A 21647-nucleotide genomic window follows, 5' to 3' on the forward strand; every position below is an offset into this window, starting at 1 on the left:
GAGCTCACTTGGCTAGATTAATATATACAGATCCTATAATCAAACCTATGAGGGGGAAAAAGGGCCTGTCCTCAGGATCAAGGAAGATCAAGGCTGTCATATAAGGGTGGGGCAATCCTGAGAGTGCTTATTATAGGAAGTGCTAGCAATGATGCCTCAATATTAAGGTCATCTTACATTTTGTCTTACACAGCTAACATGCAAATTATCTCTTACACCTTTCCTTTGTGATCTCTAAGAGTAAGAAAAAATAAGACTCTTCTAAGATGATAAATATCAAACTTGAAATAGTCACATTTTTATTTACGCCTCACACCTGAGTTAGGTGCTGAGAGATTGAGAGGATCTATTTGGCCAGCTCTTAAACATGTATAACTTCTCTCCAACAGAAATCTACACAAATAGCAAGGAAATAAGGTCTTCAGAAGCTGCGTGCAGACCAAAAAGGTCTTCCTGGCAGTTTAAAGAAAAAATAATTTCTTGTCAATTAACTAATCTCCTTGCTCTGTATCTTCTGTGGCCACAACATATCTAGCTATACATTTAATATTTTCCCTCTGAAAAAAAGGGCACGGTCCAAATTAAACTGCTTTTTTCCCTCAAGACTGTTAAGACACACTGCAGCCCCTTAAAACATGGCATGCATATGAGGAATAAGAACCTGTACAGGGGTAACACCCTGTATAACTCCTACTTAGCTACAGCCCCTTAAAGGACTGGCTTCCACAGGCCGGAGGGTAGAACCTGCAAAGGAAGGCTCAGCAACCAGCTCAGCAACCAGCACCTGTGGGTGCAAGGCTAAGTTTCTGGGAATAAAGTTCTGGACCATAAGTCTGACACACTCCAAGAAAGGTCTTGGAGAAGTACTGCCAGTAACACCAAAAGGCATACTGTGGTGTTATGGATGGCTGGCAGGAAAGGTTTTGTTGAGGTAACAGCTTTAGCAAGGCCCAGTGCCTGTAGAGGCCCCGAAAAGGTGACTTCGGTTACAGGATGGATTGTAGTGGTGGTGGATCTACACTAGAACCAAGGCTGGTGATCTGGCCCCAGGCGAGCGGAGCGGGGCTGTCTAGACCCAAGGCAGCAGCCGTGCTCGCCATGCCACCGCCTGCACAGGAGGGTTCGGGAGAGCTGCCGGAGGGAGCAGTGACCCCAGGGCCAGGGAGGGCACGGGCTGCCAGCCGGGCCGGGCCGGGCGCGCAGCCCCGAGGCCGCGGCGCGCTCCCAGTCCCACACGCCGCTCCAGGCCGCGGCCGCCTCCGCGCACGCGCTCGGGTGGAGGGGGGGGGGGGGGGGGGGGGGGGGCGGCATGGGGAGCGCGCGCGCGACATCCGGGCACCCCGCCCCCTCCGCCGAGGGGGAACGGGGCCGCGCCGGCGCGCGCGCGCCCCTGGGCCCCGCCCCGCGCGGTCGCTGGCCCTGTCCCTGGCACACGCGCGCGCGGCCGGCGGGGGCGCGGCCGGAGCGGGGCCGCGCCGGGAGCCCCGCGGGCGGCGAGGCCGGGCAGCGAGAGGCGGAGCGAAGCGAAGCGAAGAGAAGCGGACCGAGTGCGGCGGCGGCCGGAGCCCGGCGGGGGGAAAGTGCGAGGCGCGGCGCAGGCTCTCGTGCCTGCTCGCCTGCCTGCGGATCGACGCGGACGGGTGAGCCGCCGCTGCTGTCCGCGAGTGGCAGGGAGAGCCGGGCCCTGCGTCCCTTCTGGGGCCGCGCCCGCTGCCCGGCAGCCGGGCGGTAAACAAATGGCGGCCCGGCGGGGGCCCGAGCGCCCGGGGGCGTCTCCCCGCCGCCGCCCCTGACGGGTCGCGGCTGGAAGAGGCCGCGGGGGGCTCTCGATGTGCGGCTCGGCCGGCGTCGCTTCCTCCTCGCCCGTACCCCGAGGGGCCCGGAGCGCCGGGTGTCTGCCGGCCGTGCCGGGCCATGTAGGGTGGCCGCTGCCGCCGGGCCCGCGGGTGGCGGCGGACCGAGCTGTGCCGCGGCCGCTTCCTCTGACCCCGCCGTGCTGCCAGCGCTGTCGGGGTGTCGCGATTGCACGTGGGAAGGGCGTAGGGCCGGGGTCTGCCTGGGGCTGTGGAGACCGCAATCGGAGAGTCGCCTTTCTGCGTGAAAGGAGGGGGAAGAAAGCAAATAATCCAGAGGTATTGCTGAAATTCTTCTCTGATCCCCCGTGTTTGTGTTATTTCGAGTAGATATGTTCAGACCGTGCAAGAGAGGTGATGTTTTCTCTCAGTCCCTTTTTTTAATGGCAGCTTTTTGACGTGCGGTGGAGCCTTTGTTTCCCTCCTTTATGAAGGTAACGAGGGTTGCGTGGTTGTACTCCTGTAACCCCACGGGTCGGCAATCAGAAGCGTACAGGGAGATGACAGCAGCTTGTTGAACGGCTCGCGTCTTGGAACAGTTCTGTGGCCTCACTTCCAAAAGTTCTAGCGTCGCTGTTGTTCGCGGCAGGTCTTCCAAATTCTTCAGGGAAATAACCCGTGGGCTGGAGAGGTGGCTTTCTTTTGTTCTGTGGAGCTCCGCTCGGATTTGATTGAGGAGCTTTTCATAATCCTTGTTTCCGTTTCACTGATTGTGTTGTTAATAATGCCAGAGAGGTGTTTGTTAGCATACTAGTCCAAACCCAGTGCCCCTGAAGTAACAGCCTCACCTTGCTTATGCTAGCACTTATGGCAAGATATCTCCTCTGCTTTATCAAGAATTGATGTGGAGTACTTGGTGGTTAAGTCCTTTACCTGGAAACCTGCTGCCTTCTGCTTCACGTTGATGTGATACACCTTAACTTGTTCTGTGATTTGGGGGGTTAAGGTGCATGCATCCAGTTTGAGGAGGATGTCAGTTTTTTATGACCTTCCCCTCTGCACCCCTCTCCCAGAAGTACAAAATATATTAGAAGAACTTTGTTGGTAAGCAAGTTGAGTACCTGGAATACTGAAAAATGCACTGGCAGCTTTACTCTGTCTTCAACCCTGTATGCAAGTAAATATCTATGTGGAATTTCTCCATAGTGGTCAAGTTTAATTGAGAGAAGAAATAGATTAGAGGGAGTGAATTGGGATTGTATTGCAAGATGAGACTTTTTGTGGGGTCTCTTCTCTCATTTGCTTCCAAAGTTAGAAGGTGTTAGAGAACAGGAGAATCCCAGCAGGATGGGCAAAAGCAGTGTTTTTCCTCTACTTCCTGAATATTCTTTCTTCTGCACTAAATTCTTCATTTATGCAATTAATTTCTTAAATTTGGGTTATATTTCCCTTGCCTCCTACTTCAAAGTTAGAAGTCTAATGGCCTAAACAAATGCTGCATTTAACAAGCAATATCTGTTTGGAAAGCTTCTGGACAAGATTTCTGCTTGGTTTTATACAGCCAGGTTTTTAGGTTGTAAAAAGTGTCTACAACAGAGGGTGTAGTCTACCACTTTGTGAAGAAGAAAGCATATGGTTATTAATCTTCAAATGAGTTCTTGTGGCTGCTGCAGATTTCAGCTGTGTAAGAAACCCATTTTGCCTTCAGTCCAATTGAACTAAAAGGAGCAAAATTTCCCTCATACTGATAGGCCTATTTCTTTGGAGGGCTCTATCTAAAAGGAGGCAAATGCTGTTTGCCTCTGGCAATGAGATCCACTGGAATAAAGATGGGAGCAGGGAATCATGTATAGTCATCATTGTACTGGTGACAATTTCCCTTCAGTTTCCTTATCTGCATAATGAGAATAAAGATAATGTGTCTGTTGGTGGGATGGTTAGATTGTATAAGGGGTGGTTAGTATTCCTGAAATGACCACAAAGAAATAAATATTTAAATTATTGATGGTTACAGAGAAACCTGTGTAAGCTGTCCTAAATGTCAGGACACTGTCTAGTCTCAATACTGAATGAAGGAAAAAGACTGAAAAACCTTGTAATATAAAGTAGTCTGAAACAGGCCAAGAGAGTTAAAATGGCAGGGGAGCTCTAGATTCTGACTTTGCAAGCTACTGTTTTTAATTGTTTCTGATGCAACACTTGGTGTTTTATTATAATCTTTCAGTGATTTTTTTAATGCTGTTTGACACTTCAGGACCCTGCAAACCCCTACAGTCAGTACAACATCCACTTGAGTACATCGTGTTGTTTCTTAAGAAATGTCAAACATTGATCTGAGCTCTTAATGTGAGATCATGGTGAAAAAATGATAGGTCTAAACTTAAGACTTGAGAATGAGAGGCATGGTGAGGTAAGTTTCTGAGTGATATAGTTACAGCTGTTCATGTAAAACTTTATGTAGTGGCTCAGGCTGGGTGTGATACCTGGTTCAGGCTTTGCTGCAGAGGTGCTGAAAGGTAGATGTTGTTTTGTTGAAATTCAGGCTTTTATTTGTCTATTTAGAAACATCTCTAGTACAAACTGTAGTTTTCCAAAAGTCTGCTTGACAGATAAATTTGTTGGTGTGATAGATTAATTGCAAATAGGATCTTTATAGGAGTGTGCTTTATTGGCAAAGCTTTAATGTTCTTACAAAACCTTGTTTTGTCTGAGTCACTGTTGTCCCAGATAAGGAATGTGTTTGGATAGGATCATTCAGCTGGAGTCCTTGGGCAAAAAGAAGTAACATCAAGCCTGTTGACATTTGGAAAAGGTGGTCTAAATGATATTAGAGATAACAAATTGATGAATAATTGTATGTCCTAAAACCCTGTACAAACATGTAGTGAAGATGTTTGTGTTTTCCAGTTATTCATTCATGTCAGAAACATACTGAAAGAGCTGGTATAACATGCTCACTATGAGATATATTCCGAGCTTTCTGTTGTCAACTGTTTGAGGTAGGTGAGATTTTGTTTAGACAATTGTTTTATTTAAAACTATCTTTTTTTTTTTATGGTTTTGTTGGTTTTAAAACCAAGCAGCTTGGAAGGGGGAAAAGCCTGACAGTTGCTTCAAAAAGTGTCTTTCATTTGATAAAGAAAGGGGAATACCTGAAAATAGAAGGAAGTTGTTAAAACTTTGTCTTATCAAATATTTTTGTTTTACTTAAAATTTTTCAAAATATTTTGAGACAAACTCCCATCATTTCTACCTCAGTGTAATCTGATGAGGCATCCTTGTGGGTATATCTGTTAAATTTTTTTGTGTACTCTCTATTTTGCTACATATTAGTCAGGCCATTGTCTACTAACAAGGATGTATTTTTAACAGAAAAAATAATATGGACAAAATACATGACAGTGCACTTCAGTGTTGGAGAGAAATTGCTTTCATAGTCCATTTACTTTAAAGTTGCTTTCTCATTTTGCTATGGGACCTGGTTAAACTTGTGTAGTAAGACCTGAAACAGTATGTTAATGAGATGTTTGGCCTGATTCTGTAAGAATGCAGAGGTCAGGAATTCTTCGGCAGCAGCATGTATGAATTAAAATATTACGTAAGAAGGATTTATTTTTGGTTTCATTTGGGTGGTTAAAACTATCTACTGTAATACAGAATGCTTTGTTTTTTCCAGTAGTTACTGAGAAATAGCTTATTTTCTTTCCTGCTTTTCTGGAGGATTTGTGAGTTGGTATTGGGATAAGAATATCATTGTTCCTTTGGGCATATCACCTTGGTTTCACCTCTCTCAAGTTTTTGTGGTAATCCTTGGGAATGAAAGAATGGAAGAAGCATCTTGTTACAGTAAAAAGCTTTTTAATAGTAAGGAACTGCTTAATAAGTTCCCATGTATGAAGATTGAAGATGGACAAATTTTAACTGGACTAAAATGCAGTTTGTAATCAAATCAAATTTTATTTATTTATTTTAGTTCTCTAGCTGTTGCAATCTTTCATACAAGTTTGGTTTTTTTTTTCCTGAAGTGGTCAGAGCAGTGAATTAAGTGCAGTAGCTCAGAATAATAACTTCTAATAATCTCTTGCAGCCTTAAATATAATTAGGTTACCATCCAGTGTGACTAACAGCTAGCAATAAGCTAAAATGACAGAACTTAGGTTGTACTTGTGAAGTCTTTTAAAAACTTGTTTATATTCCCATAAAATCTACAAAAAAATGTCAGTGTTTGTAGCCCAAGACTGCGTAAGCGCATGACCTTTCAGGGGATTGTACATACACAAAGTAATGTCTACACCTGAAATGAAACCTTACTTCTGATCTCATTTCTTGCAGAATCTGCAGCAATCGAGGAGTCATACTGTGTTCAAGTTCAGAAGTGCTTTACACATGAACTCTACTGGCTCTCTAGCTGATTCTGCCCTGTCACCATCTCAACAGGTAGAGTGCTTTTGTGCCTGAGCCATGCAGCAAGTGTAGCTGTTCTTTGTGTGGTTGTCCTGTGTCCGTGCATGGCCAAAGGCACATTGAGGTCTTTGGGTTTCTTCTCTGGGAAATCTGTCAAGGAAGCAAGAATGCATGGCAGATCTGTCACAAAAGTACTCTAAAGAAAAGCCTGGTAGTTTTGCTTTTGATTTTTAGCACTCTTTTAACTGAGTTTAACAGGGATAGAAGACAGTGTTCTGTCATTTCATCAGAGCTTCTGTTCTAAAATGTAACAAAGCCAGACAGGTACGGCATCAGTGGAGGGTCCACTTCAGTCAAAGCAGTATTTTGCTTTGGCTCTTTTCCCCTTGAATTCTATTTTTTTTTTTTTTTTTTTTTTTAGCTGCAATGATTTGGGAGGAAATAATTTCACTGTATTCTCTGAATGGTAGGAAGATAGTTTGCCACTCGGAAGAAAAGATATCTGGGGCAGGGGCAGACAGGGAAAAATCTTCTTTATAAGGTTGGCATAAAAAAAGTTGTAATTCCTTGTAATTCTAGAGTTCATTATTTTTGCTGTAGTTAGAGGTTTCTTTTTTTTTTTTTTTGGTCTGGTTTGTTTGTGAGGTGGATAGGTAACTTTGATTTATGCTTTAAAAAGCAGTTAATATATATTCCTTCGATGCTAGACCACTGATAAAACTAGAATCTTTCCAGAAGTATATGTCCCCCAGAGGGGTTTTTTTCTTGCAGTAAAAAGCCATGTTCTAGTGTAACCTTTTTCTGTCTCTTTTGTGTAATACATAATAATAGCTGTAGACTATGATGGTAATGGTTGAAGTAGCGTCCTGCTTACATAGTAGTTTAGGCTCTAGTAATAGGAGCTCTTTTCTTGTTTTCAGTGATTAACAATAAATTTATGTAAACTGGTTCTAGTATGTTCAGTATGTGCAGTCACTACCAGCCCGGGAAGATGCTCTTGTCTTTGTTGTGGATGAATTTATGTTTGAGATTGCAGTGAACACTCATCCATCCAACTGTTTTGAATATAGTTTTAGCTTCCCTGGTCTTCCTTGTTGTAACAGAAATCAGAGTTGCCCTGATGAACTTAGGGGTAGGGGGTGGTAATTAGTATTGTGTAAGGTTGAGAAATTATGTTTGGCATCTGAAAGAGGAGCTCCTGACAGAAACCTGGGAAAATTATGGAAGATACTCAGCTGTCTCTTCTGATGCCTTGGACTGGCTACCTTGAACAGAAGCTAGACAGACTTAGTGAATAAAGTGACTATTTATTAAAGGCCTTTAACAGATACACCTTGGGCAGTGCAGGAGCCTCGCAGAGGCTTGTACCCATGGATGATAGTCACGAGTTTTTCAGGAACATACAAGTTTAGTCCGTTTGCATATCAGGGGTTAATTGTCCAATTACAGCTTCAGGTAATGAAGTCACACTCCCCTAGTTTGCTCCCCCCCAATTTATTTTGTTTATACTTTTTGGGCCTGAGGCTGAGATTATCACCTTGGTTCTCAGGCCTGAAAGGATTGTTTTGTCAGGCCAAACTGTAATGAGAGCTTACTAATACTCCATATGAAGTTCAGAGTTATACGTTAATGCAGCACAGGATCTGAAAAATATAAAAGCTAAAACTTCAGTTCTGCAGTGCCCAAAAGAAAAGGGATTTTTTTAGTATGGTTTGCATGTATTTGCTTGTGGGTGGATTTGGATGCTCCTGGGAGTTTAAACCTGTAGTACAGCTTGTGTGTCTCTAGTCTTCTACTTGAAGCAGTAATTTAAGAACCTGTTGGTCTAATCAGTTGAATTTGATAGAAGAGTCTTAAAGGTAGTTGAGCTTTATAGGTTTGATGAATAATAGGGGGCTGTGTAATGGAGGGCTCCAATAGCAGTAATGGTTGCTGTAATTTCCCATCTTAGTGGCCCCAAAGTATTCATATAGGAGAGAGTGAGTAAGCAGGCTTTGGGTTTGATAATACTAAGTACAGTTCTTGTGGTATAGAAGAAAGTGAGAGCTCACACTTCCAGCTGAAGCATTGTGTGTGTCTGAAACCCTTATTATGCTATTTTAATGTTTGTGTTACAACAGCAACTGGAAATCACGTGGCTGTAGCAGCTGGAATTTTAATCCTTTTAATTATGACAGATTTTCAAAGCATGTTCTGGCTGATTTAGTCAGCTGACTGTATAGTATGTACAATAACATCAAGTGATGGCACAAATTCTGAGAGCAGTGGTCACCTCACTGGAACGGGATGTATTTTTAGGTTTCTCTGCTAGTAACAGTCAAGTGTATGTACTTCAGCACCCTGAACTGAAGGAACTGAAGCTGGTTGCTGACACTACATTATCAGAAAAGGACAGCTGTTCGTTCTTGCTGTAGTCATTGATCTGACACTGTCTTCTGACCATATTGTGACAAGGAACGCAGTGGGATATAAACTCTGTAAATGTTGGTGTTTTAACAACAGGTATTTTTCTTTATGTTAGCAATGACCTTCCTTGTTAGCCCTTTCAGTTTGCTGTATTAGAGGAAATAAAAGGACTTGTTACCTCCAGAGAGAATTTTCTTTATCTCCCCTTTACCCAACAGGTTTTTTCTTTACAAAGCAGTATTTGGGAAGAGGGTGGTTCTTGTTCTCAGTATAGTACTAATGATATATTAGTCGTGGTTCTGTAATGGGAAATTATTCATATGTGAATGCTCTTAATCTATGAATAAAAGAGGTGCTAAGTTCTGTGGTTTACAAAGTTAGCTTACAAAATAGAGTGAGTCATGGTCATTTGCTGATTAATCAGTGTGCTAATTCTTGAGGTCTTATCTATTTATTTTACCAGTTTGATAGGGTCATTTATTTTTTCTCCTTTGGACTTAATTTGCAATTTAAGAATTGAATTATATCAGAAGCCTGAAGTAGTTAAAGCAGTCCAGGACCTCATGGCTGCCCAAAACAGCTATGGAATTTGAAACTCAAGTATTAAAATTAAAAATGCATAGAAGGACATTTAATATATTTAAAGAGACTTTGTAGTAACTTCTAAATAAAATGCAACATTCTGACTAAATTGAAATTTTGCGGGTGGTGCTGATGAGTTAAGGCTTGTAAGCAGATCACGGAATTTTAGTGAATGTTCTGCTGATGGTCTACTGATGTCTGAAGATATTTTAAATTATATGTTTAGAAAATGAGCCAAAGGATTTTAATTTTAAGCTAAATGGCAACTAATATCAAGCTTCTTGGTATCCAGTAAAATTCTTATTTATAGAAACTGAGAGAAAAAGTTACTTCAGCTATTTAATTGATTTTGTGCTTAACTGTTTCTTGATAAAACCAACTTGAAGCATCTGTAACAGAGCAAATTGGCATTTAGCTATTGATACGACTTGGTCTTTTAGTGTCAGCTTTGGCTTTCACACACTGTCTGTTAGTGATATTTGATGTTTTGACCAGATTTTGTTTCCTTCTTACTTTGAAAGGTCATTTGCTTATATGCAATAATTAAGTTTTGATGAATATTAGCTTATGAGTGAAAGGAGTTCAGGAGCCTGAGAAAAGCCAGTATCATTGTGCAACTCAGGTTTCACAATCTGACTTGTAAAGACCAAGATAGTGTGCTGGGGAGGAGGATGTTTTACTGTCTTAATAGAATGTTCTGTGTAAGGCTATTTAAAGATACTATTTAATGATGGTTGACTAATTTAGGGTATGTCTCCAGAAATGGTGCAAGCAAACACGAGCTCAGTTTGTGTTCTGAGCTGCTGCATGTGGGCCAGCTTTGGCCTAGAAGCAGTAGAATAGTGCTGGCTTAGCAGTGTGTGCTATGTTTCCATAATTGACATATGTCCCCTTTCTGGGTTAAGTAAAGGTGGCTCATCTGCCTTGCCCAAAATCAGTAAAATTTTGGCCCAGATTGCTGTCATGCGACATATCTTGACATGATCTGATGGTGTTGATGTGAAATTTCCCACTGAAGTCCAAGTGTCACAGTCAGTATGGAATGGGCTACAGACATCCATGAGGGTCTGGAAAAGATGTGTTTTTGCACCTGCTCCACACACCTGGTCATGCCCGGTGCAGAGCCATGCGGTGGCAGCTCGCAGGACAGCCCAGGCCTGCCTCTCCCTCCTGTGGAGGAACACGCCCACTCCTGTGGGTGTCCTGTGAGTCTTGACAGCACTGCCCCCAGGCTGCGGTCAGTCTGTGCCCAGCTTTTCCACCAGCTTTTCCAATGGGAAAGGGCATTGGCAGCTCATGACATGAGTGCCCTCTTTTCACCTGGGGTACTGTCAGGTGGATGGTGAAGCTGCTCAAAAGGGTGAGAGCGTCCATAACACAGTGAGGCAGAGATGATCTTGGGTGCCCTCATGGGCAGGTGAGACCTGTGCAGCTGAGCCCAGTTAGCAACACCCTGTCCCATCCTAAGAGAGTCATAGGTACTTGTGCCCTGAACACACCCACATGCTGCTCTCCCAGTGGCTTACTTCTGGCCAGCTTGAAATAAGCAGGTTGTTGCTTTATGGGAGCAGGACTTGGTTTAGATAGATGAAGCAGGGGCTGGGCTCTCCAAAGGCTCTGGCATTATAAACTAGCAATTGTCGTTTTCAGTGCTATTTCCATTTTGTCTTATGCACTTTAAAAGACACACATAACCTGAGAGCTTCCTTTTGATCTCTATTCACCTGTTGACTTGAGGAGAAGTAGCTTGGTTTCAGTATTGATGGAAATTTCTGAGATTTTCTTTGGTCTAGCAACAGGCCACAGTATTTGGCAGGAATTACTCAGGAGAGGGCTTTGCTGGAAGAACTAAAATTATCTTCAGAGAAGTCAAATAATTTTTTCATTCTTTACTGAACATGTTTAATCTCTTTGTAGTAGATGCTATCTGACTTAATTTGCAAGTCAAAAGCAGGTTGTGTGCCTGAGATGTTTGCAAAAATGTTGAACAAGTCAGTCACTGAGTCCAATGACTGATACACTTGAAACTTACTGTTACTCAGTATATAAATGCTAAGGTATGGTGGGGGAAATTCAGCTGTGTTTTGCCTGCTAAGTGTAGCACATATGCCTTTTTGTTAAAAGTGTTCAGGAGAGTGGGTGGCTAAAATATTTAAGTTATCCAAATTACGATGCATGGGGGGATGAGGACTGATTGCTACTTAAAGTTGGCATGAATTTCAAAGCATTATAAAAGAATACAAGTAAGTGAAGTGTCACGTATATTTCTGTTTAAATGCTTTAAGTTATTTAAGGTGGAGTGTCTAAAATGAACTTTTGATTCCTTTTGCCTTCAGTTTCAAGAGAAAGTTTTCTTTTTATAGTTTAGAGTAATTTTAATTTAAGAAGGTTTAATGCATTAAACCTGAAGTGTTTAGTCTAAAGACAATGCGTGAGAGCAGCACTTGTTAGCAGAATAAGGAACCATTTTTATTAAGCTTAAATTCTTTGAGCATTTTATTTCTCAAGAAAATTGCTAGAGGGGGAGGAGTAAGGAAAAGATGGAATGAGCAATGTATTTTTGAAACAGTATTTTTGAGAGTTGGCTCTGTGCAAGTCATTCACTGATACCTCTGAACTTTAATCTGTACTCATCACTTCTGAGAGGGAGTTTGTAAGAGCATAGGAGAGAGCTTTGTAACTTGTGTGGGCCTGCACTCCAGTTGGACAGCAGTTCCAGACTTTCTCAAAGTATGATACAAAGACACAAAGTTTACTCTTCTTTTTTTTTCTTTGTTTTTTATTTATTTTTCTACAACAAAGAATTGAATTTTTGTTGGTGTCAATGTGTTGTTGTAGATTGCACCATAGATGTATATGTATTTTGATTTTTATTGCTGTTTGCCCTTGTTATGCAGAGTTGTTGATATCCTTACACTTTGAATTTCTGATATTGTGGTCAGGGTGGCAATGGGATGCATTAAAAATTACCTTTTGTGGGTTGAAGTGGACATAGGCAACTAAAGTTTTATGTAAATATTTTCAGTGAAATAAAAGGACTTATTTAATATGTAGTGTAATTATGTAGTATTATTTGCTACCCTTGTACAACAACTACTGTAGAAAATAAATGAAGGGCTGTAGGCTTTAGATGAAGAAAAAGAGTGAAGAGCTGTTGTAAAGGACTGCAGTCTGTCAGAAGCAGGGAGTGGGGAGAGAATGGGACATGGCATGGAATTGAGATGCTCTCTGAAGGCTGCAGATTGCCTTAAGCAGAATGCAAGAAGAGGGTGTCAGCAGCTTAGGTGGGAGCAGGCAGCCTCTGTTTAATTTAGAGAATTAGACATGAGGATGAATCTGGTTTCCTTTATTTTGTCTCTTTATTCTGTGTAATTGTATAATTTATAATTGTTGTTGGCTGTAAGTAGTTGGTTATATAGTCAAAGGTCATGCTTTGTTTTTCATGGAATGATATTTTTGCAATGAGCAGGGAAAAGGTGCTATTCCACAGTGAAGGATTATACAACATTTTTACTTAAGTTACATATATTAGGCCTGGTAAATAAATGCATAGACTATGTTCTGGGCTCTGATACAAATGTATATTTTTAATTTTCAGTTTAACTTTTAAGCACCAATTCTTTGAAATAAGATGTTACTTGTTTTCTTAAAATGTCTACTGATTAAGCATGCAAAACTGCAAATAGTAGCTAGTAAATATTAACAATATTGAGTCAATATTCTATTCTGTTGTCTCCTCTCTCTTTACTCAGAATTGGATTTGCAGTCATGGAGGAACATCAGCAACACTTGCACTGTGTGAACTGTGTCAGCCGTCGTTGTATGACCAGACCAGAGCCGGGCATTTCCTGTGATTTGATTGGCTGCCCCTTGGTTTGTGGAGCAGTTTTTCACTCATGTAAAGCTGAGGAACATCGCATGTTATGTCCACTTGAAAGAGTGCCTTGTTTGAATAGTGGCTTTGGATGTCCCTTCATAGTAGCCCGAAATAAAATTGCTGATCATCTAGAAGTTTGTCCTGCAAGTGTGGTATGTTGTACCATGGAGTGGAATAGATGGCCAGTCAGTTATGCTGACCGAAAGTCTTATGAAAACCTGAGTAAAGATGTTGATGAAGTGGAGCAGCTAGATATGGCTTTAGCTCTTCAAGACCAGCGCATGTTATTAGAATCACTTAAAGTAGCAACGATGATGTCAAAAGCAGGTGATCAAACACCAGAATCCAGAGAGCAAACCTCTGTCAAATCAAGTGCCCCTGATACAGTGCATACCAATGGTTTGATGCCTGTAGATGAAGAGTCCTATGGTGCACTTTATCAAGCTACTGTAGAAACAACGAGGAGTTTAGCTGCTGCTCTGGATATCCTGAACACTGCTACGAGGGACATTGGTATGTTAAGTTCAAACCTCTGCATTTCACCACATGAAATGAAAGAAGATCCGAGGATTAAAGAACAAGCTTCTAGTGGCATTATTCAGGATAAAAAGTCTGACTCTGAAAATCCAGATGAAGATGTAGGAGCGGTTGGGGGAATTAACTTTGATAGCATGAGTCAAAATTCACAAATGGAGCAAAATGGTTCTTGTGATATTTGTTATGATGTAGTGCAAAACCATGACTTAAATTTAAACCACAGTAACTCCTCACTTTTGTGTAATGGCTTTCATGTAGAAAATGAATGTTCAAAGGTGTTGGACCACAGTGAAGATCTTGGTATATCAAATTCAAAACCGTCCAGTGTAGCAAATGGTGAATGTACTGCATTTCATGATGATGAAGCATTACAGTCTTGTGGCTCCTGCCCTGTAACAGCACAAGTTGAAGTAATACCAGCTGATCACTTAGTTAATGGCAATGCTAGTCATGTACTACTTCCCCATAATGCTAATGAAGAAGAAATGTTAGAGAGACAAGTAGAGCAAGAAAGATTGAGAAACATAGATGCATTTTCACTTTTACGGCATCGATCGTACAGATTCCTTGTTAATCATTATTGGTCAACCCCAAAAGAAGACAAAGCTGTTGATACATCAGATTTGGAGATAACAGAAGATCCTATGGGTCTTCAGGGAATTGATCTAATCACTGCAGCTCTGTTGTTTTGCCTAGGAGATTCTCCCGGAGGTAGGGGGATATCAGAAAGTCGCGCTGTCGATGTGTATCATGTTGACTTTGGGACCCAAACATTTTCTCTCCCATCTGCTATACTGGCCACAAATACAATGGTGGGGGAAATAGCTTCAGCTTCTGCATGTGATCATGCCAACCCACAGCTCTCAAATCCAAGTCCATTCCAGACCCTTGGATTGGATTTGGTATTGGAATACGTGGCTAGATACCAAACAAAACAGCGTTCAATGTTTACATTTGTTTGTGGACAGTTGTTTAGAAGGAATGAATTTTCATCGCATTTTAAGAATGTGCACGGAGACATTCATGCTGGCCTTAATGGCTGGATGGAGCAGAGGTGTCCTTTGGCATATTATGGGTGCACATATTCTCAACGAAGGTTTTGCCCTTCAACACAAGGGGCAAAAATTATTCATGACCGCCACTTACGGTCATTTGGAGTTCAGCCTTGTATATCCACAGTATTAGTAGAACCAGCAAAAAGCTGCTTTATTGGACTACACAATGACCATCTGAGTAGTCTACCTTTTGAGGTGCTGCAGCATATTGCTAGTTTTCTAGATGGCTTTAGTTTATGTCAGCTTTCAAGAGTGTCACGTTTAATGAGAGATGTGTGTGGAAGCTTACTTCAAGCACGTGGAATGGTGATACTGCTTTGGGAGAAGAGAAAGTGCCCAGAAGGAAGTTCTTGGCAGGTAAAAGAAAAGGTAAGTTTTTTTGGGTTTTTTTTTTTTTTTTGAAGGTGAAAGGGAAAGTATTACATTGTTCCTGTTTCTGCTTTTTCTCTTAATATTATGCCTGTTACTACTGGATTTTGGTATAATAACCTTACAAGAAAGAGATTGTTGTATAGAAAAAGTGAAAATTGCAGAAGGTTGTCTCAGTCTTGTCTTCTCCACACTTGGAGAAATAGAAGTAGTATCTATCTAGTTTTTGCTGGATATATGTAAATTAACTTCTGTTATTTCCAGTATTTTAAAATGTTATAAGATTACTTCATGATTTGCTTTAAGATCAATATTCCATAGAAGTGGTAAAGCTGCCTACAAAGTTTGCTTTTATTGCCTGTGTAGTGTTTAGAGCAATTTTTTTTTTCAAACCTGTTGAGATCGTATCTATTGCCTTGGTACTGAGTGCCTCAAATATTGAAATAATATAAAACCTTAGGATGACCTTTGTGTAATACAGTTTTTACCATTCTCCCCACCCCAAACTGCAGAGTATTTGCAGCACTCATTTGGAGCTGCAGAAGTTGATAAGACACAAACTGTTGTGGCTGGTCTTTAAATACCTTGTAATTTAACTTCTTATTGTATCTATTTTGGGGACACAAAAAATATTGCCTTTGTTTCTTCCCAGTGTTCAGAGTTGTCTTGGAGTCTGAATCAGCCTGGGACAAACAATACTGAGTTCTGTATAGTGTATTTTTGTCACGTTGACAAAAATAGTATGAGTTAGTGACAACATTACCTGAAGGTTCTGTAGCACAAGGGTGTAATTTTCTGCTCTGAGTTCAGGTATCTTAAAACACCATGAGCCTAAGTGCAGCTTATTTCCTAGGTTTGGCGCTTCAGTACAGCCTTTTGTACTGTGAATGAGTGGAAATTTGCTGACATCGTGAGCATGGCTGACCACTTGAAGAAGTGTAGCTACAACGCTGTGGAGAGAAGAGAGGAGGCTGTGCCGCTGCCATGCATGTGTGTGACGCGAGAGCTCACCAAGGAGGGACGGTCACTGCGCTCTGTTTTGAAACCAGTACTTTAAGTACTGCAGCCACTCCAATTGCACATACACTCAAGCACCTGATATAACCTCGGTAATATTATAAGACACTTTATTAATGTACTAAAGATACTTTCTAGCTAAATCTACTCTGTCACGCTGTATATAAGGTTTGAAGTGACATTTATTTTTTATAATACTGTTTAGCTGGAAAGTAATGAAAGTTGCCTTAACGTTTGAAAAATTCGGAACTTGCTGGACAGGGTAGTTTTATCTAACTTATGTAATTTAAGAACAAAATCCTAAAGTGTGTTTTCTGATTCACTGGTGCCCATGTAGCTGTTGACTGATAACATTTCAAAAATGGCCTCTAAATGGTATCCACATTTGGATAGGAAACACTGAATTGTAGTGAGAGAAAAGTCCTGTCCAAATCCTGTACCTTCTGTGTCTGGTCTTTTTTTTTTTAAACAAATTATAATCGAAATATTTGAAATATAAGGAAGAATTCAAAACTTTATAATAGATGTCTCAAACACAGCTTTTAAGCACATTTTTTCTCATGAAATCAGTGTTCTACTGTTCTTCCTAGTTAACAGGTGATCTAGGAGCAGCTTTTTTTTAAAAAAGAAAGGTTTTTTAGGAATGTTCTAAGTGAACTCAGATTTACAGCAGCTTAATTTTTAGTACAACTTTGTTTTGACTTGTCAACAATTGCTGTTTTTTCTTCTGAACTCTTAACAGTTGTTTTACTTCTGGGAGCAAAACTTTAGAGCTAAAACCATGGAATATTAGTTTTTACTTTCACACCTAAAATTATATCAATGTCAAATGTTCAGAAATTTTTTCCTTGTCCTGCAGTTGGTTGAGGGTTAAATTGCTTGAGCAGTCAGAAATTCAAAGTATGTGATGAACAGTTACAAATTTATAGTGCAGCTAATGAAAGGGCTTTACTTGTTCTGTGGTATTGTGACCTGTATTGTCTCCTTTTCTGTTAATTTGTTTATAAAAATGCTGCTTTTTTAAGGAGCATTTTAAATTACTGGTATGTATAGCAAATGTATCATCTTCATAAGATGAGACATGATTTGTTAATTGCATAAGGCATATCAGAAATGTTATGTTAATCCACATTTGTTAAACCAATAACTCCAATTTGCTTCTAGTCTTCCATAAGAAAAGATCTTACAAAGTGTTTGTGAACAGAAAATACATGCTATGAAAAATGGCCTGGTATAGCAAAACTTTAATAACTTGAACTGACTTTTCAACTTGTTTGTATTACTGTCGGTGTCTCTAGCCTGTTGCACTTAGCAACTGTGCCACAAAACTAAAACAGAAACAGACCAGAGCTCGGAACAATGAAATACAATGTGTATTTCCATTATAGGGAAAAAAAAAGAGATTAGTAAGGAGGAGATGTTTACAAAAATGGCTAAATTTATTACTTGTAATTTCTGTACCGGACACTTGTTTATGGCTAATCTGGCTGCAGTTCACAGCTTTGGTATCTGTACATTTCCCATTCTGGATTCTGTCCAGCTAAACATTCACTGCCTTTTTTTCTATTCAGAGTGCTACAGGTGCCCAGAAAAAAAAAAAAAAAAACAAAAAAACAAAACCAAAAAAAACCAAAAAGAAACCTAGTTCTTCAGTGCCATGAGTTGAAATTATAAGAACTCAAATAGAAGCTTTGCCTGGATCTTCAAACTGCATGTTCTCATTCCCCAACTTCTCTTCTTTGTTGTGTAAAGAGAAGAAAGGAGTAAACCCTCTACAGAAGTTAGCAACATTTGCAGTAATTCTTAGCTGTTACCACAGTTATCTGGAAAGGAGAATCTAGATTCAAGTACAGATCTGACTATACCAACTGGGTTTTAGGGAGGAATCTTATACCCCCAGCCTGGTTCTTCGAATTCATTGAAATGTTCATTACCCTCAAATTCTTCAGTACAAGGCAGGAGACAACTTTCATCAGTTCTTGTCTTTCAGCTCTAATGGCTCCTTGCTGCTGCTCTCCAGTGTTTAAAATTAGTTGTGTGACTGGAAGGATCCTGAAAGTTGAGGAGATAATGCTCACATTTATGGCTAAATCTACTTCAAAACATCTGTCTTGGGTTACTGGTATTTTTTAGTGAGCAATGTGGTGGCTTTGGTACTCTGCATTCTTTGTAAATTCCCAGAACCCTGATAAGTACGGTAGACAGGCACGTGTCTTGGTGCTTATGGAAAGGAGGATGTTCAGGTAGAGGAACTGGTGTTAGAACCTTGCTTGTAGCACAGTGCAGAACTGCATTTAAAGTATCATCAGTTGTTGATCTATTAAAATGAACTTCTAAAGTACTCTTTTTAAGAAACAACACTATTTCTCAATACATGCACTTTTATTTTCAAATGTAGATAAAGGCTTTTTTGTTAAATTAGTTTATTTTTTATGAGAATCCAGAGCTATTAAAATATCAATGTTGTAAACAACATATCTGCCTTGTAAACTGCTCCAAATGCAGAAATACAGTATACTTAGGATAAAACTTTTTTTTTTACACTGCTATGCAGTTTGTAAAACATGTATGGTGTGTAGTCAGTCTATCAAAATGTGACCTGTTCACATTTGCCCTTGAATTTTAAAAATGTCATATCCCTTTCCTGGTACATGTTCCGTACAGCATATATAGACAGCTGTTCCAGACTTTCTTTTACTTGATACCACATTGCTACTTTGTTTAAAATATTATGTTTTCAATCATTATGCAATTTTTTTTTCAATGTCTGTTGAAATCTTAATAAAACTTTTGGAGTTTCTCTTTTAGTATGATTGTATTTTCTTTAAAGCTCATCCCCAGCCTTTGGGTGTTCAAGCATGGTGCTCATTGCCTGCCTATAAGGATTCCAGTAAGTACTTGAAAAGTAAAGTTACATATGGGAAACTATTTACAAACTTTCAAACATAATTTGGAAATTCTTAATATTTATACAGATTTCAGTGTGATGATTGGTTATTCATTTTCAGATTATCTACCCATTTCTATTGCTTTGGTCTATTATGCAGCATAGATTCCCTTCCACAATTAAAGATTTGAGTACATAACACTGAAGACACATATTTGTAGCTTGTAGGTTTGTTCTAACTGATTTTTCTGAATAATAAATTGAAAAGATTATCTGATCAATATGATACGCTGCTGGTTTGCAAAGAACGTTTTCAGTGTGTTGTTCCGTGAGTAAAGCTTCTTCTAGAAAGTTGTTGTTTAGAATAGTACAGAAACAAAAATTTAAGGTGTTTAGATTTCAGACTGCTTATGTCCAACCATGACAATGGCAAAATATAAAACATCATTAAATAGAGGACGGCTCAGCAATTGATGTTTTGCCCTGACAATTGCTAATACTGGCATACTAATAGTCTTTACAAATGAAAATGGTACCCATACTGCACTAAGTTCAATCTTAAAAACTTGTGACTATTTCACTTTTTAGACAGACTACATTTTGGTTTTCTCTCTCCATAACTGGATTAGATATTCTGCTGTGTAAGGAAATATTTTTCTTTAACTTTCCTGGTGCTTAAAGTATTGTAGGGGATTTGCCTGTGTTTTAGGTTGTTTTTTCTGAGATTACTAATGCTAAACTTCTGTGCTGCATGTAATTTTCTAAAATGAGATTTAAGTTCAGTGGACAGTTCAATGCCTGCTGTAATATCACATTTAAATTCCTTCAGTCAGAATGTCTGTTCAGGCAGCTTTGATCATCTTCAGATGAGCAGAACCTAGCAGTTGTTTACAGCACTGAGAAAAAAGTAGTAATCAGATTTGATTAATAAAAAGTTATGGCATGTAAATCAGAGCTTGAAGAATGGGAGTCTCATGCTGTGACTTTTTGGCATGTGGTGAATATTGAAGCAATAATCCAAACTGGAGAGGGAAACTGAATGAAGAGATAGAATAACTCAGGCATTGAGTCCTAGCATATACAGATTCTTCTGAGAGACTGTGTGAGAATGCTGGGAGTTTGACTTGTACATGCTGCAGCTGTGCTTCAGTGGGGATTTATCAATTTTTCCATAATAGCAGGGGCTATCCTGCTGCTACTTGTGCTTTAATGTGCTTTAGTTGTAAACTGTCTCCAAGCACTGCTTACATTCCTGAATCAAATATTAGTTAAGTTGAATGCAGTCGTCACTACTGAATGCAAGGTATGTATTTGATGTGGATTCTACATGCATGTGGTATCAGAGGCAGTATTTGGTAAGACTAATAGAAAAGTAAGGTCCTTCAGAGACAAAGGATCCATCTGCTTGGTTTTTATTGATATCTGCCAGAAAAAGAGACCAAAAATGTGTTAGGGAATGTGAGGAGTACGACTGATAGTGTTCAGTATAGCTCACTAATGTCCTGGTAGTCAGGTAAACATTATTAATCAGCATTAGATGCAGTATGATGGCAAAAGTCCACACCTCTGCCATTTTGACAGACTAAATTCTGTGACACATGCAGCAGTAGATATACAGCCTCCTTACAGCCTTAGGTAGTAGGAAAAAAACATAGACAGACTTTTAACTGCAAAATATAGCAAAGCTAGAATTTCATTAGGGCTAGATTTGTACAGTGGATCAGGAAAATGTGATTTCTGCCTTGAGGCTATTTCAGTATTCTGGTTCTTAGTTTCGTCCTAAACTGGGCTGACATTTAGATATTTATCTAAATCATAAAATGAACAAGCTGCAGGAAAACAGTAGTAGGAAAAGATGAAATGACCTCACAAAATTGTTTCAGTTTCATAGTATCATAATGTTGTATTAACCGAGACTTTTAAAAGATTTTAAAGAAAGGAACAGAAAAAATAGATTGATACATGTTTTCATTTAACATTTGCCTTTTTTTTTCATCCTAATCTATGTTTTCAAGTATGTAATAGCCGAGCTACCTTCAAGTTTATTGTGATTTAAAAAGAGGCAATTGTGCTAGTAAAATGAAAGTTGGGTTGCATTAGCATTCATAGCACAGGGGTAGGCTGCAGGACAAAACTAATCTCATTATGTGACTGGTTAACAAATGAACAATCAACAACCTGGTATGGACCTACATTGGACTTTGTTCAGAAGTGTTAATGTTTGATTGTTATGTGTTGTGTAATCATCTGAATATTGTTTTCTCTTTAGTATTTTAATTATATAGTTGTGTTCCATGTGTGATTCTGGAGGCCTTTGCAGTAAACAGGAAACAGTATGCTGCTTACAGAGATTTGAACCTTGGTTAAGGTAAGGTATTAGTGCTGTGAACTGTGACAGTTGTTTATGAGCATCAGCTGTCCGGAGTTTCACATCATTGTGTATTTGAAGAGAAGGGATGGCCGGATGCTGTGTTGCCTAAGCAAGGTGGCTTTACTTACAAGCAAGATGTTTATAAGGTACAGCACAGGGCATGTGTTTTTTAATATACAGATGGGTAGCATATTCTTGAATTAACAATGCAGTAAGACTACTGAGTAGATGGGATTGCATACAACAAAAATTGCTTCCATATTTTGTGATAAAACAGATAAAACCTGCATCTTTGGCATCAGTTAAATGGAGTTTTAACTTGTAATCATATTTTTCAGCTGATGGCGTT

The 21647-nt window shown here is 39.8% G+C and overlaps 1 protein-coding gene across 6 annotated transcripts; it reads left to right on the forward strand.

Moving 5' to 3' along the window:
* The first annotated feature begins 1467 nt into the window (after positions 1 to 1467).
* Positions 1468 to 18848, forward strand: FBXO30 (F-box protein 30). Of its 6 annotated transcripts, XM_053973966.1 has the most exons (5): positions 2393 to 2484; positions 4701 to 4792; positions 6126 to 6230; positions 12938 to 15023; positions 15877 to 18848. In XM_053973966.1, exons 4-5 carry the CDS (start codon positions 12954 to 12956, stop codon positions 16078 to 16080), a joined length of 2274 nt encoding a protein of 757 aa, XP_053829941.1. In that variant the 5' UTR covers positions 2393 to 2484; positions 4701 to 4792; positions 6126 to 6230; positions 12938 to 12953; the 3' UTR covers positions 16081 to 18848. The 6 variants fall into 6 exon arrangements, with proteins under 6 accessions (XP_053829939.1, XP_053829944.1, XP_053829940.1 ...); XM_053973964.1 differs by lacking the exons at positions 2393 to 2484; positions 4701 to 4792 and adding an exon at positions 1468 to 1640; XM_053973965.1 differs by lacking the exons at positions 2393 to 2484; positions 4701 to 4792 and adding an exon at positions 1662 to 2132.
* Positions 18849 to 21647: the final 2799 nt, after the last annotated feature.

This window comes from Vidua macroura, chromosome 3 (assembly GCF_024509145.1).
Source record: "Vidua macroura isolate BioBank_ID:100142 chromosome 3, ASM2450914v1, whole genome shotgun sequence".
NCBI classification, from domain to species: domain Eukaryota; kingdom Metazoa; phylum Chordata; class Aves; order Passeriformes; family Viduidae; genus Vidua; species Vidua macroura.